The sequence below is a fragment of the Rhineura floridana genome, chromosome 6 (genome assembly GCF_030035675.1).
Source record: "Rhineura floridana isolate rRhiFlo1 chromosome 6, rRhiFlo1.hap2, whole genome shotgun sequence".
In the NCBI taxonomy this organism is placed as follows: Eukaryota; Metazoa; Chordata; class Lepidosauria; order Squamata; family Rhineuridae; genus Rhineura; species Rhineura floridana.
The window spans coordinates 153,350,679-153,367,774 of record NC_084485.1 but is presented as its reverse complement, the minus strand read 5'-3'; the positions used below and the strand labels follow the sequence as shown (position 1 = coordinate 153,367,774).

Sequence of the window (17,096 nt, the reverse complement as noted above, 5' to 3'; positions counted from 1 at the left end):
CTTTGTTTTATTTTTTTAAATATTTTAGATGTTTCATTGCTTGTCTGTTTACCACTTGGTCTCCAAGTCATACATAATTGTATGTTCCTAAAGTAACAAAGTGACTTTTGATCTGTAAAGGGTGCTAAGAAAAATAAGTACTGCAATATTTTTCAATTTCCCCCCAAACTTCCATTTCCCCCCCCCATGTCTTCAAAATTTCCAAAATATTTACACCTCTGCACCAAGGAGAGATTGTGACAATGACTCTATACATCTCACCATTCCACAGTGTGACAAGAGCCTCGACAGGAACATCAGCCATGTCAGCTGGAAAATCCCCCAGAGCATTCAGGAATCTATCAAATTCCATAAATCTCTGAGGGTGAACCATTTCAGTGGGTCCCCCTCTCCTCCAAAGTGAAGTAGCCACATTCAGTCCAAACCTCACCAGGAGATGGTCCAACCATAATAATACAGTCACAATGAGCCCCCCAGTTAATGGAGTATTACGAAACCACTCTGGTAAAAACTAGGTTGAGGGTATGCCCAGTGACATTTGTTGGGCCACTGATACACTGAAAGAGCCCCAAGGCTGTCATGAAGAACATGAGGTCCCAAGCTGGCTCATTTGAGGCAGCCTTGGCATGGATGATGAAGTCCCCCAACAGCACTGTGAAAGGATTCTCCAACGCCCCATCCAAAATCACAGCAGCCAGCTCAGTTAGGGAGGTCATAGTGCAGTGGAGATGAGCAGCAATAATTGTAAATGTATGATGATGATATTGGCTGCAGCCAAGATTGCACTGATCGAAAAATACTGAAAACTGTGCATTACACCTAATCAAAGAAAAGGCCTATATAGAAAAAAAAAACTATGATTATCTGCGCTGCATAAAGAGGAATGAATTTAAGAGAGTTTAATTGGTCTTTTGTTGCTAATTTTTTGAATGAGAGCCGTAAACTTTTGTGAGTTACAGATTATACATGTTCGGTTCTATAAGGTTGGTGCCACACATTATGAGGCAGGAAACCCGGTTTTGCCACCGTGGTCTGTGCCTGGGCTGTATCACCCCAGACCAGAGGTCTGAATACCCATCAATACAAAGTGTTTGGGGGGAAGGAAAATCCTCCACATGTCAACTTCTGACATGAGCTCCGTGGAACGTTCCTGGAGTGATGATGAAGAAGAGGATGATACAGAATGGGACCCAAGGGAGGGTCCTAGTAGGTTGCAACAAGAAGATGTTGAAGCAGAAGGCTTCAGCACTTTTGACAGTGATAATCCCCCCACTTAGTTCCAGTTACAACATAAGGAACGCTGGCTGACTGGGAGCCAGCCACTTCCCCTCCACCCCCTTCTTCACCCAAGCTGCAACTGCCACATAGACCTCCTCTAGAGGAGAAGGGTCTCAATGAGGTGCCACCACCGCCATTGCCCCAGACATATAGATAACTGCATGGTAGGCTTAGTTGGTCCTCACTTTTCCAACCAGGAGGAGCGCTTGCGTGCTCATGCATTCCCTTTCTCCACAAGTAGAAAGAGCCTGCCTGGACCTACTTAAGGTTTGTAAGGGTGTGTGCCTAATTGCTTCAACAACATCTTAGCTTTGAGTAGTCATGCCTAATGCTGTGTAGAGATGCAGAATCTTGCATGACCTGTAAGCTGATCCATGAAGTACTCTAGACTGAATTTTTCCATTAAACATACTAAAGAAAAATACACCAGCAGGTCTGAGTCTGATTCCAGTGGGGTTGGCCAAGACAGTTCTAGCTTAGCCCTCCTGCCTGACATGATAGTTTTCTATTAGCAGGAACCTTCCCCCGCCCCCCCATGGGGCAGCATCCATCCATCCTTTAGTATTTTTTATCCCACCTTTTTATCCCACCTTCCCAAATCCACTTAAGAAAGCACCCAAGGAGGCTTAGAAAACTAAAATAATTCAACTTGGAAAAAAGGCAATCAAACATCAATAATAAAAACAAAATAAACCAACTACTGAGCAAGAAATAAAACAGCCAATCAAGAGCCTAAACAACCAGACATCTTTTTAAAGCAACTGTCAGATAAAATACTTGCTGAAAGAGTAGGGTGGGGGTAAGCTATCACAGGGTCTGCATGTGCCATGGTGCCCACAAAGGTCTCCAGTGGTGCCTCTGGCAAGTGGCTCAGACTCTGAGCTTTCATTTTTTTAGAAAAGGAAGTCTCTATCCCTTATAGAAAGGAATTTATGGAGCAAAATGTGCTGATATCCTTCTAACCGATTACTGCGAAATGAGCCAGCTTGACTACTCCTGCCTGTCAGTGTTACTAGCCAATGAGTGAAGTCAGAGCTGTGATTGATAAGTGAGCTGTTTGGGACTTCCGGGAAGGGTGACTTCGCTTGTGCCTGCTTTTGAGACGGGCTCCCGCCTCAAAAGAAGCTTATTCAGATATAAATCAGTCAGAACATTTTTTATTTTGACTGAAGAAATTTCTCCCGGGCAGGGAGAAACGTAGAGATCAACCTCAAAAGCCTGTTTTTGTTGGGAGGACTGGATTTCATTAATTTATGAGAAAAGGTCCAGCCAGCAATGCCGGACGGACTTCCGAACAAGCTCTATCTGATTAATGCGATACGTTTATCTTTTCTTCAAAGAGAAAACAGACTAACAGGCAAGCACCCTTCTTTCTATTCTTTTTTTTACTTGGTTTAAATTGTTGCAGCAAAAAGAGATTTGTCAAATGAATCAGCTTTAAAGAACTTCTGGGTGAGCTATAACTCTTCTCTGTTATTCACGAAATTAACAGCTTATCTCTGTTTCTATTGCAAAAAGCTGTCCTGGAAGTGCATTCTAAAGATATAAACAGAAGAGGGATTTCTATTCCGAGGAACATTATATTGTCTGGGACTATTCTCTTTTTGGTCTATTTTATTTTGACGAATCTGCTTCTTCACGACGCCACTAACTGTTTTGATGCTGGGAACTAAATTTGTTTTGTGTTCTTGAACATAGAGAGATAAGGCAGGCTGCTCTGTTTATACTGTGATGTCATCAAGCCTGGAATATTAACCCAACTGTTGCTGAAATAAGAAGTGGTTCTTCCTTATTTTTGTTTTGTTTTGTTTTCGTGGTTTTAAAAATGGCAATCAAGAAAGTGGCTGAGAATCTGGAAGTAATTATGTTTCAGAAAATAATGCATGAGATTGAGATAACGAAACAAACCCTGCGACAGGGCAGTAAGGAGCCGAAAATTGAACTGAGCAAAATGACACAGGAGCTTAAAGAAATAGGGGATCCTGTGAGAGAGGTGAATGAGATCAGAGATGAGAAAAGAAAAAATAAAGGGAAGATACAAGCCCTGGAGATTGGAACAAATGTGGAATTGGAAAAAGATCTGGAGTTTATGGATATTAGAAATAAAATCTACTGTTTGGAATTTAACGTTATCTCTGAAGAAATTAATGAAGATATTAGAGATAAAGTTATCAATGGCTTGGATAATCTTCTGGACTGGAATGACGTGATGGAGCTTGATATAGAGAAAATCTATGGAATTAACTGCAGCCACGTGACAATGGAAAAACTCTCAAGAGATGAGCCAGTGCATTTTGTAAAAAAGAAGAACACAGATATGACTTTACAACAATATTTCAGCAACTTATTCAGAATTGATGGCAAGAAAATATTTGGGATAGAGGAAATTCCCATCAGACTCTTATTATATGACTATGGCTATGACAGCAAGATTATTATGGAATACTGATAATGGAAGATTGGACACTGAAATTACTGGACTTAACAGGACTATTGAAGATGGAAGATGGAATTAATAGGGATAATGGAATAATGGCTATTGAAATTATTGGACCTAACAGATTTTGATGAGATGGATTAATCGATATGTTTATTTGGACTATGGTTATGACAATAAGATTATTATTATTATTAACGAGATGGATTAATCGACATGTTTATTTGGAGAAAAATTGATAGATATATTTCTTAAAGAATTGAAACCTCTCTTTGACTTTTTGTGGAAAGAATAAAGTAATGTTTATGAGATTTGATGATTAATTAAGATAACTACTGGAGGAAAGTGATTTTATAATATAATTTAAGAGACAGGATTGTTATATATTGTAGACCTATAACTGATTTGATCTGCGACAAATGGGAAGTCAACATTTTATTTTTTTGTTTAATCATTTTTGTTTTGTTTTGTTTTTTGTCTTTGAATGTTTTATGATTTTGTTTTGTATGTTTTATGAAAATTTGAATAAAAATTATTGTAAAAAAAAAAAAAGATAAGTGAGCTGTTTGGACACTGGACAGTAGGAATCCCTGGGGTCCTAAAGAGCTTCTGTTTACCCCCCCTTTTAGTGCACTTCTGTTCCTGTCTTTTTCTTTAGTCCTTAAAACCTCCAATTTGCCCTTCCTTTTCTCTGAGCAGCCAGGATGCACCTTCCTTGTAGTGGGTTCACCTGAGATCACCTGAGACCCTAGAACTTATTTCCTGCAAATACTACTGCTCAGAAAGTATGGGTAACTATTAAAGAATTTTTCCCCTACCCCCAAAAGGCAAATGTGAAAACTGTGCAAAGCGGCTTAGGCACATTTCTTGCTCTGCAGGAGCTAAAGACCAGGGACTCATTAAGAATCCACTGTTACAGTTAACTTACAGTACAATAGTATATGTGTCTACTCAGAAGTAAGTGTCTTTGTGTTTAATGGGGCTTACACCCAGATAAGTGGGTACAGGATGGCACTCCAGACTTTGGTTTAGGATTGGGGGAAAACAAGGTTCTTGTGGCTTTAACAACTGTATGGCAGGCAAAAATTCAAGAGGTCAAGTCTTTTCTAGTATGGAAATACAATTATGGGAACAGCTTCACCATGACTACCTTCTAATTTTATGTCTGCCATGCCCCTCATGTTGTGCTATGCTATGCCTCCCATGGCTGCCATTTTGTGAATGGTGCATCCAGTACTCTCTCAAAATTTGAAATGTAAAAAGGAGACCAACTGAGCCTCCTAGGACAGCCTTTCCCAACTAGTGGGCCACCAGGTGTTGTTGGACCACAACTCCCATCAGCCTCAGCCAGCATTGCCAATGGTCAGGAAAGATGGGAATTATGGTCCAACAACATCTGGAGGCCCACCAGTTGGGAAAGGCTGTCCTAGGACAAGGAGCTCCACATTTTGCCCTTTTGCATTCCTCCCACAGGTAGTCCACACAATAGTGGGACATGTGGACATGCCTTACCAGATTACCTTCATGGATAGGCTGCCATGACCCTGATCTTGAGCAGCTAGGTCTCTGATGCAAGGAGGAGAAACCAGCTGGCTCAGGAAGATCAGCAGTGCAAGCTGTGGATGTGCTGAGCTGAACCCAGACAGATGCCAGTGTTTGTCAGTTAGAAAATCCCAAAATGGAATCCCAAGAGACAATAGCCTGAGCCAGATTTCCCCTATAAACCAGCCTTCTTTATACAGGAACCTCCCATTCCTCAGTCCCTGCTTGCCAGCACTGGCAACACACGAGGTGGAAGCTGACTGAGAGGTGATGGTGCGCTTGGTGCCAGGCCAGAGACCTACCCCATTAACTGCAGACCTTGTTGGAGAAAGTTTGTTTGTTTGCTAGCTTGTTTCCTCATACGGGCACTGCTTCAGCCTCTTACAGGAACATCTTGTACTAGCTGATGCTTTCAAATGTCTTCAAATGACTACACAGGGCATTACAGCAATCCAGCCTATACTAAGGTATATGTGTCTGTGGGCAGGTCTGCCATCTTTAAAAGGGACACTACATTCCATTATATGAGGCCCCACCTACAGTCTGAACTGATAAAAGCCAAGACACTGGATACCATCGCAATAAGAACAAGACCCAAGTATACATGCAAGAACTCCCTGATGAGTAGAGCTGTGTAATAACACATTTGCAAACACATTATTTGTTGCATTTGTTGGTGTCCTTCAAACATAATCCCATCTAAGATGGAACTGCTTTACTGTGAGTCGACTGCATGTAGCTGAGGGTTCTGTCAGAATGAAGCAACCACATTAACAGGTGTGGTGGCATGCTTCTTTCCTACATGTTTGTATCATTTGGATGCAAACTCCAGCTGTGTGGAAAAGCAGCTCTCCTGTAGCTGGGACAATGTCTGAAGGGCACCTTGCTTTGACTGGGGTATCAAAAAAACCACACAACTTGTTCCACATGCCCAGGAGAGCTTTGGGTTTGTGTTTTTCAACCAGCAACTCATGCTGCAAGCAAAGCAAACTGCTTGTGAAACTGAGTGGCTTTTCAAAATCAGTTTGTGCTATGGTGGGGGTGTGTGCTTTTTTTTTTAAAAAAAAGCTTTTAAAATCCTGCTGAGCATGCCCATGTCTCAGGGAAGAGGGAGCAAAAGATAATTATTTCCTTCCAACTCAAGGAATTCTCTCTGCATCCTTTTTTCCTTCTGTTCTCCCTTTCCATTCTCCCTTTCCAGTGTGACTTCCTTTGGAACATCTCACTCTGTAAACAGTTTATTCTTGCTATCATTCACTGCATGTCACAAAGAGCTGTGTGGGCTGTATGAGCAGGCAGCCTGGAATAAGAACTGACCAGGAAAGCATTTGTTGAATCTAACACAGCATCCAGTGGGAAGAGATTCCATTACTCCAGATCCAGAGCAGCCTGGAACTGACCCATGACATCTGGTGACAAAAAAACCAGAAAACCAGCATGCAAGTGGAAAGTCTGGCATTTGACAAGCTTCCACCAATACAGAAATAAATCCAAGTGAATTAAATGGGGCTTGCTCCCTGGTAAGCAGGGTCAGGACTGCAGCCTTAACCAACTACCTGTTCGTAAGGGATGGAAATCACAATACCAAATCCTGAGTTTTACCTGTGTCTCTGGCAGGCATGGCCATCATGCTCTGGGAGGCAGTTGCTTGGGCTGGAAAGATCTGGCGGTGATGAATGGCTCCTCAAGGCCACTGCAGAGATGCCCACGGAGAAGGAGGAGAAGTTGAACTGAGCAGATGCAATTTGGCGGAAGGCAATGTTGTCAGCTGTGTTGATAACCAGTGGATTCTGCTGACATGACAGCTCATATGTTGCTGAGGGTGATTAAAGAATAAAGCAAATTTTGACCCATGCTGAAATCCCTCTAAATTAGAGATGGGTGAGCCCTCTGAGGCTCTCCTCTGACAGGATTGAGAATTGTCCAGATTTCACAGAAATAAATGGAGAGACCTGGGAACATCTCCCAAGCCAAGCAAAAGGCTCAGAGAGATGTCACACATACCCTGCCACCCATAGGACATTTTTGATCACCTGGCAATCTCCAAACATGCTCTCCTTTCCTTTCCCCTTCATTTGATGGTGAAAGGAACAGTGGTGAAAACACATCAGGAGGAAAGTTAAGGAAGCAGCATCCAGCAAGGTCTTTCCCCCTTGTGCCCTTGACTGCTGCTCCTGCTACCTCCACCGTGGGAAGGGAAGCCTTTGGAGATGGTGGCAGCGACAGCTTTGGTGGATTGCGAACAGTAGCCAAAATGGGCAGGAGGGAAGCAAGAACTCTCTCCAGCTTGGATCAAAATCTGAGCTGGAGGAGAATTTGAAAGCTTGTAAAGCTTACCTCAGTTTTGAGGTGTGTTTTAATGAGCCCTGGAAATTCATTTCCAATCCTGGCATGGGAGAAATTCACTAAAATCTTTAAATTCACACTGAGAACTCGTTCTCAGAAAACAGTGCTCTTCAGAAGCCTATCAGGGGATTCCCAATTAGATGGTCAGAATATGGCAAACAAATTTCCCTTAAAACAAACAAACCAGCACACTACAACACTACAAATTAACCCCTGCAACATGCAGCTGCATGAGATTGTTCAGTGTGTTTTGTTTCATGCATGAGCAATGGAAAAGCCCAAAAGGCCAGGCTGGTGCCCTGCAAGAAACTAGTGTGTTTTTAGAATGCACATCAAGATCCTCTGCAACAAAACAGAGCTTGGATGGCAGAGGTTTACAGCTTTCCTCAGCAAACAAATAAATGAGGAAAGAGTTCCAAAAAAGCAGGAAGTTTGAAAACCACTGCTCTGAAGGAATGCAATGAACTGACATGATAGCGGCAGTAGTAAGGCATTTGTGAAAACCTTCTGCTCTCAACTATAAAGCAACTTAAAGAGATAGGCACACATTGCTGGGCTATGCATTTCAGACTGTGGGCAGGGATCAAGCGTTTCAGTGCTCGTCCACATAAGATACTCTACAAATATATAAATCTAGCTTATCATAGAAAGGGTTATAGGCTACATGTTCCCTTGATATGCTAGTTTTGTATGTGCAAGGGTTTTCTGAATAAATGTGTGGGGTGGGGAGAGAATTCAGACATTCAAACCAACGTCTATGGTTCTTATTTTAAACACGTTAAACAGCGTTTATATTTTTAACAAAATAGTGGCAAACAAGTATTTTTATAAATAAATAAAATAAATAAACAGCAACAGACACATCGTATGAAGCTTCTGCTTACACATCCTTGAGCATTTGACTAGAACCACTACCCACTGAATTGTATACACATTTCTCTTTCTTCCCAGCCCCACTTTGTCTCTGGTCAAACAGGTTTTGCAGGCCTCATACAAAACACTCCAAAACATATTTACCAGAGGCAAACCCAGAATTAAGATATACACCACAAGCAACGAATCCGGTGTCAATCTACCTACAGCTCTTGGGAGGGAGACAAAAAAAACCCCTGTCTGTCTAAAGTCCTTTAAACTTATCTTGTTCCATACAAGAAGCAAATGCCAAATAAATGAAAGGAAATGCACACAAGAGACTGTATGAAAACCAAATTCAATGATTGTGCACTCACCAAGGAAATGGGTGTGCCCACTGATGTCACCCAGCTGAACTGCCACAGTAGGCTTGGGCTGGTCACCCCCCGGAGAAGCGCCATCAGACGCCAGGAAAACAAAGAGTGAGGTAGGTATACTGGGTCTGTTGAAGCACACCTGGGCTCCAGGGTAGAGCAAAACAGGAGCATGTTATGGAGTATGAAAGAGAGATAGGCACATTACATAGGTAGGCAAACAAGCAGAATCTCTCCCCTTGCCCCATTCCCCATGTCACTTTAGACTGGCCTGCAACCCTGGAGTTCTTCTGCTTTTCCCTGAAGCTTGGATCATTTTCTTTAGCTAGCTGGATAGTCTTCCAAATGATTCCTTAAGCAGGGCTGATACTCCTGCTGTGGAAAACCTTGTTCATACTCTGCTACTACTTGGCAGCTTTCCCCCCCCCTTTGTTCATTCCTCACGAAATAGAGGACCACATACAGTGGAGTACTATGTAGCCAATCAGATTTTAAGGTAAGTGATGCATCACTTTAGGCAAATGAAACTCATTACAGCTACAGGCCAATACTTAATGTCTGGTACATGGACAAACCTAGTTGGTCACAAATCACTCTAAGAACCAAATAGTTTCTTAGCTCTTTTGTAACAGACCCCTGAACCATCATCTTCCAATTCTTGCAAAGCTGTTTGCTAAAATCTTTCTCCCCCATTTCAGCTCTGCAATAGTACCAGTGAACCCTTCAGAGCTATTGAGCTCCCCCCCCCTCGTCCCTGAACCAGAGGGCTACAAGGCCATGGGACTAATGTCCAAAGAGTCACCTTCACCTTTGTGTCAGTGTAGAGGGGGGTGGTATTGAATCCATATACAGGCATACCCCGCTTAACGTCGCTTCACTTAACGTCGCCTCGCTATAAAGTACATGCTCCATACGTCCCCATACCCCACTTTAACATACACGCGCTTTGCAATAACAGACACTTAATGGCATGACGCTGCTGCTGCCATCTAGTGGCGATTGCCGTGCGGTACATGCATAGATAATCGCTTCACTTTAAGTACATTTTCACTTTACATACACGCTCCGGTCCCATTGCGTAGGTTAAAGCGGGGTATGCCTGTATTACTTTTATCTCATACATATGGGTGAGCGCCCGTGTTCTTCAGTACCATCTCTTGGTAATATTTTGAAATGCATTCTGGAAGCCTGAGCCATTCTAGGTATTTTTACAGATCATTCCAAAGAAAGTGAAGAGGGATGCATCCTTTTGAAAACTGGTAACATGTAACACCAGTTTAATGAGCTGCACGACTGTGGTGATGAACTGTAAAATGTGATAATCTCAGCTCAACCACAAACTTGAGGCATAGTCTTAGACATTCTACGGTTCTCTCAGCCAGAGGCCCTTCATCCATAAAGCAGAGATAATAATATTGCTCTCCTTTATAAGATTGTTGCAAGGATTCTTGAAATGCTTTGAACACTTAGAAAAAACTGTTTTAGAATTATTAGTAGTAGTATTTACGTTAAGTTAAAAAACAATTTTTTCACAACCCAGAAATTCTGCCAGTTCATAGCAAGCAAATTCACAGTAAGCAAGAAGCTTACACCAGTTAGCCAATTAGTTATCTAATATGTATTAGTAAAATGACCCACTAAAAATGTAAATGTACTGCCTTCAAGTCAATTCTGACTTATGGTGACCCTATGAAGAGGGTTTTAATGAGGCTGAGAGGCAGTGACTGGCTCAAGGTCACCCAGTGAGCTTCATGGCTATGTGGAGATTCGAACCCTGGTCTCCTAGGTCATAGTCCAACACCTTAACCACTACACCACACTGATCCCATAAAAATGAGGTTGCTCAAACTTGCTCAGGTGAATAGGCTCATGGTACTCTAAACATCCTCAGTTGCAACAGCAAACTATTGTTTGGTCAAATCAGGAAGTAATTCATTATACCCCTTACATCAGGGGAAGAGAAAGCATGCAAGGAGAAAGCTCATTCCTAATCCTTTAAGCTGTTGTTTGGAGGACTGTCTAAATGCAGCCCACTTCTACATTCTCCACCAAATCTGCTCCACTCCAGATCAAGCATCATAGCCCCCTTTTTCAAAATTTACCCAGGCATTTTAATAGATTTTAGTGATTTAGAGTACAATGTAAATCTTATCTACATGTCTACTCAGAAGAATGTTTTACGGATTTATTGCCATTAGGTCCCAAACACACAGACTAGGATCAATGGAGCCTACTTCCTACTAAACATGCACAGGATCACACTGCTAACTGAACAAGGTTTAGTCCATTTTAAAATTTTATCTGCTGTTTTCTTGTTTTAGTTTGTGTTTATTTTATGTTGTAATGCCCTGAAATCCAATATGATGGAAGGGAGGGTGGTATAAAATGTTGTAATATAAAATGAAGGGGAGAGGTGAGGAAAGGGAAAGAAACAGATGTTGTTATTACTTAGCCATTAATAACTTATGGATGGAAAAAAAGTATGCAAGCAGTGCCAAAAATGAGAGTTTTTAATGTAAACATCCACAGATGAAGGGAACTGATCATGAAATGTAATAAAACATTACATACATTACAAATGTAATAAAACATAATATTTGGTGAACAGTGAAAAGCAAACCTCCTGCTTTAAGTATGATTGTAATATTGTTTTGCTGTGTTATAAGATTTTTATAGTGCATTTTATTATTTGCTGATCTGTGGTTGTAAACCACTTTGAAAAGACTTGACTTGAAAAGCAGTACAAATGTATTAAATATTGCAAAAATGTTTTAAAAAATTAAAAATAGGTTTAGACACACTCATAGAAGGATGTATTTATTAATGGCTCTTAGCTGAATGAAAGACAGTTCATTCATTCATTCTATTTTTATGCCGCCTTTTGGCCAAAGGCCCTCAAGGCGGCTCACAAAAAAATAAAATAAACACAAATACAAAATACACATCAAAAAAGAATACAGTGCACAGAAATTCAAACAACAAAACATTAACATTGTTTAAAAAACAAGGTTCTTTACAGGCCTGGAGATAATCTGTCCTTAAAATGTAGCACTGCCACTCCAGGAATTTTAGTCCTCAAACATTGAGCAGCTGTTGTAAAGGATTTGCTCACCAACACCATCTGATTCTTGCCCGAAATCATCGTCCGTAGACTTGAAGTAGAACTTGTAGTTGGGCCGGTTGAGGAGCGCCTTGAAGTCGCCCAGTGTCACCCGCTCAGCCGGGATGAGCAGCTTCACCAGGTACAGCTTCTCCTGGTTGTCCAGATGGTAGATGATCTTGGTCTCCACCACCGCCATTGCCGCCGCTGCTCTTCGCGGAGGGCACCGCCGGCCGAGCCCGGGCCTTGCTGTCTGTAGCTCGGACGTCATGGCTGTCCTCGTTGGAAAAGCCCAGCAGCTGTTTTTCTTTTTCTGCTAAGTGAGACTCGAGAAAGGATGTTGGTCGAAAACTACCCTCCCAGTTGGCTCAGGGTCGCAAACCGTTTTTTCCGCTCGCAGACTAATGTTCTTCAACTGGTCATCTGTGCAGTCATATGTTTGTGTTCTGCACCTCCACAGATAATCTCCAGAAATCTTTAGAGCCGAGCCCCTTAACTTGGGCAGAGAATGCTGGCCTCACTTGCATATGTGGCCCAAGGGAGAATGTCTTCCACCCACTGCCTTCTGCCCAAATGCAAAATTTTCAGATAACAAGCAAGGTGAGTTGGAGCAGGGAAAGAGTGGGTCATGTATGTGTGTGTGTGATTACACAATCAACCTCTTGAAGAACATCAGTTACAGGTACACCACATCATCTTCCTCGTGGTCTTTGTGCACATGCAGTTACATAATTAGGTATCTGGAAAGGTAATGTACCTAAAGATGAGAGGTCACAATCTCACTGAAAGGGGCTCTTCCAAAACTGGCATCAGCCAAAGTGTCCAAATGAGGGCACAGTGCTCAATCAATGTGGATGGATTAGTCAATGTGGCAACCTTGCAGAGTTAAGGCTTGGGATATCCTCAGGAAAAAGGTCCCTGAACTGAATGACATCAGATGCCCATAAGTAGCTTAGCTAACTGGTAGCTAGGGATGTGCTAGAATTCTGCCCAATTCAGATTTGGTACCATATTTTTAATTAATTCACTTATTCTCTATACTTGTGGACTGGATTTTTATGTAGAGATTTTCCATGGCTATTTTCAAAAATGGATTTGTAAAAAAAACCCGCCAGCAGAATATCCATATCAAGAATGATAATTTTATTGATATTTCCATTCATTTATCAACATTTCCTTTCATAGTATTAGCCACAGGAGTGGCTGTTACTATAGTCAGCGTTCTACCATGTTAAATGAAAATACCCCCACACGCTCCTTTCTGGTGCTTTGTATAGTCCCAATTCAAAACAAACACAAGTCTTATACTGTTGGATTCAGAATCGCTTGCTCTACAACTCTGGAAGTTTTCTTGGTGATACACAACCCCCCCACGGAGAATCCACAGGTTAAAGTGAAAAACCGGAGGGGAAAAAACTAGAAGCCGTTTGGACTTTTTTTCTTGAAATTGACATAATCTGTTGTTCTTGATTACAACTCAGAGATGACTGTAAGGTATCCCTAATCAATTGCCCGAGCTTGCCCCAAACACAGTACTTCATCTGAAGTAGGTTTAAATTAAAAAAACGGCATGGTTTATTTTTAATTAATTTATTAAAAAATGTATTGAAGTGGATTGTAATGTACCGCATGCGCAGAAGAAAGACTTCTTTCAGTTTCACTCTCCCTCCCCCTCCCCCTCCCCTTCCAGCTACTTCAAGGAAGCAGGGGAAGTCTGCTCCTGTGATTGGTGGGCAACAGACATGTGACTCACACTGGCCTTCTGCTGAGCTTGTGCTGTGTGAGGAAGAGAGAGAGAGAGAGAGAGAGAGAGAGAGAGAGAGAGAGGAAGTCTGCTCCTGTGATTGGTGGGCAAGAGACATGTGACTCACACCGGCCTTCTCTTGAGCTTGCTGTGTGTGAGGAAGCAAGAGAGAGAAAATGGCCGATGGAGGGAGAAAGCAGCAGCAGAATGGAGGTGAGTGGGAAAGGTTAGAATATTTTTTTCCAGTCTGATGTGCTTCAGAGTGAACAAATAAGAAGACCTAGAGCCCAGCTAAGTCTTGCTAGCTGGATCCTCCAGAAGGTCACGTTAACCTGCTTTTCTTGATTCTGCCTTGTGTAATTATAAGCATTAAACGGTGCTGTGCTTCTATAGCTAGAATGAATTTCCAGAGTAACATAAGATTGGTTTGGAGAAATGTACTGGTTTCCAAAGTAAACTCTCATGAAACCTACAGGCTTCTTTTTAAAACATCAAAGCTTCGGCTATGGGGCAGTATATAAATACAATAAATAGATAAAATAAATAAATCAAGTAAGGAAAATTGTGGATTCCCATGTTAACAGGTTTAAGTAATTGGGGTACACCTATAAATCATACCAGCAACAGAGGATACTGTGTTTTAGCTTGCATATTGTTTTGGAAAGTGCAGATTAGGTACATTTCCTTTTAAATGTGAACTGAATCAAATTTCCCCCCCGTTCCTAGCTGAACTGTGGTCTTTGCATGATTTGTCTTTCTTGTGAATATACACACCTTTAGCCCTTCCCATGTTAGACGCAGATACTTATTTAGCTGTGTTTAGGCTAACACATGAAGGGTTAAACCAGGGATGGGGTCAGGAACACACATGCAAGCACAGATGCAACCCAATATATCTGGGTGCAGCAGCTACATTTTAGATTTTTGCGCAATTATTGTGAAAGATTTTAAAGCTAGATTGATTGCACATGATTTTGAAGGGAAGGAGGATAAAGTCTACTCAGAAGTAAATCACACTGAGTTCAGTGGGACTTACTCCCAGGTAGGTGGAGCGGAGCATGTGTGTGCTAGCAATGAGCTTCAGGGAAGGAAAGAGAAAAATTTCTACTCAGAAGTAAATCCCACTGAGTTCTGTGGGGCTTACTCCCAGGTAAGTGGAGCGGAGCTTCTGAATAGACTTTTTAAAAATTGCAGAGTCCTTCAGAGCTCCCCCCCCCATTTTTTGACTCTTTCCTTCCCTCAAGCTAGATTCAGCGAGTGGGGAAGGCAGGCAGTGGGAGAGAGCGCAGGTGGGGGCAGGGTGATTGAGCCAATGGAAAGGGCCGGCTGTGGGAGACAGCGGGGGGGGGAACACACACACACACACACACATCACCAGAAGTAAGTTCCACTGAGTTTATTGCAGCTTACTCTTGAAGTGAAAGTGAACATAGAATTACAGCCTTTAACTTCTAAATTCAGTCCTTTCCTTTAAATACTAGGTGATTTATCAATAAATATTATAAAATTTATGTCTGTTAAATGTTCAGTGTGTCATCATGTGACTCTTACTGTTGCTTGTTAAACACCTGCTCTTCAGGATAGTGCCACAAATAGATTCCAAAAAGTCTGCTTTAAACTTGCTCCAAAGCATGTAATGAATGTAATGAATGTTCCAGTTTGTCTGCATCCTTCTTGAAGTGCGGAGACCAGAACTGGATGCAGTATCCAAGATGAGGTGTAACCGGTGCTGAATAGAGGGGAACTAATACTTCACGTGATTTGGAAACTATACTTCTGTTAATGCAGTCTAAAATTGCATTTGTGTTTTTTGCAGCCACATCATACTATTGGCTCATATTCCGCTTGCGATCAATGACAATTCCAAGATCCTTCTTGCAAGTATCCCCCATCTTATAACTGTGCATTTGATTTCTTTTTCCCGAGTGTAGAACTTTGCATTTATCCTGGTTGAATTTCATTCTGTTGTTTTCAGCCCAATGCTCCAGCCTATCAAGGTCCCTTTGTGTGTCTTCCACGGTATTAACAAGGCTTTCCCAAGGTTTTCCGTTTGGAAAGGAAAGGGGGTTCCCCTCTGCCCAGTGCCCACCCACCCAATATCCTCCCCTCCCCCTCCTCTTTCCCTCCCTGCCCCTCCCCTGGGTCAGTGTTGAACTATGAACTGGGAGACCAGGGCTCGAATCCCCACACAGCCATGAAGCTGACTGGGTGACCTTGGGCCAGTCACTGCCTCTCAGCCTCATGAAAACCCTATTCATAGGGTCGCCATAAGTTGGAATCGTAAATCCCATTGAACTCAATAAGCATGCAAATGATCAGACCTGCTTTTCTTCTCCTTCCCCTCTCCTCTCCCTTCCTCCTCCCATCCCCTCCTCCTTCTTTCTCTTCCCCTGCCCACTCCAGCCTTCCCCCCCTCCCCACCTGGTCAGTTTTACCTATCCTAAGCATGATTGCACAGGAGTAAATTGCACTGAATTCAATAAACATGCAAATGATCAAACCTGTCCTCCACCCCTCCCCCTCCTTCCTCCTCCCATCCCCCTCCTCCCTTCTGTTTCATCCCCTCCCTCCTCCTTCCCTCCCCATCCTCTGTGAATATAATTCTCTATCTTTGGAGATGGCAGGTGTTGCCACCACTCCCCATATGCTCATATACCAAATTCTTCCAAGCTACACAGGAAGTGGATTGGACTGTGAAAGACCAACCCAAATGGTGTTTGCATTTTTACCAATTTGTAGGGCAGTACAATATCTCAGAGAGGAGATCAGGTATCCTGCTCCCCTGGTGCATTCACTATAGCTGCCCAATTTCCCTGCTTTTTAAAGTTTGATAGAAATAGCTGTGGGCTATAGGTACATTCTTAAACCGCAAGGTTTTTTGCCTATTAGTAAATTTATATTAATATCAATATTTTTATGAGGGAAAAAAGGAATCAGGAAAAGCAGAGGCTAGCCAACAAAGTATGAACTCGAACCGATTCCGGCCTGCTAGGTCAACAGAACGCTTTCAATATGGCACCGGCCAACAGATCCCATCCCTACTGGTAGCACAGAGAGATAGTAGACCTAGTGAGAAGGCTTTGTGAAGAAACATGTTTGCCTTGATGAGAAAAATAAGTCCTTTCAGAATTCTGCAGTTTTATCAAGTGAGAAAGCTAGAGCATTAAGGACATCTAGGGTATGAAAAGTACAGTCATCATTTGAAGGCTGTGGAATAAAACAATAGAGCTTTACATCCAGGGTCAGGTGACACTGGGAAATATCCTCAAAAACAACATTAATGTCAGGCCAGGGGGTCACCTTGTGCTTGTGCATTTGCAAAAAAGATGGACTACAATATAGGGCTAACAGCTTGCTGTTTTTGAAAGAAAGAAACTTGATATGCATATAGAAATTTTAATTCAATAAATAATTCAGGAAGCA

The 17,096-nt window shown here is 42.1% G+C and overlaps 1 protein-coding gene across 2 annotated transcripts in view; it reads right to left on the bottom strand.

Annotated features, from left to right (window-relative positions):
• Window positions 1-17,096, bottom strand: part of PAPPA2 (pappalysin 2) — a 219,636-nt gene that overhangs the window by 84,887 nt on the left and 117,653 nt on the right. For both annotated transcript variants that reach the window (XM_061634177.1, XM_061634178.1), the window contains 2 exons: window positions 8,833-8,971; window positions 6,860-7,073 (listed from right to left, as the gene is read on the bottom strand). In XM_061634177.1, the coding sequence (XP_061490161.1) occupies window positions 6,860-7,073; window positions 8,833-8,971 (353 nt within the window). The remainder of the gene's footprint in view (window positions 1-6,859; window positions 7,074-8,832; window positions 8,972-17,096) is intronic.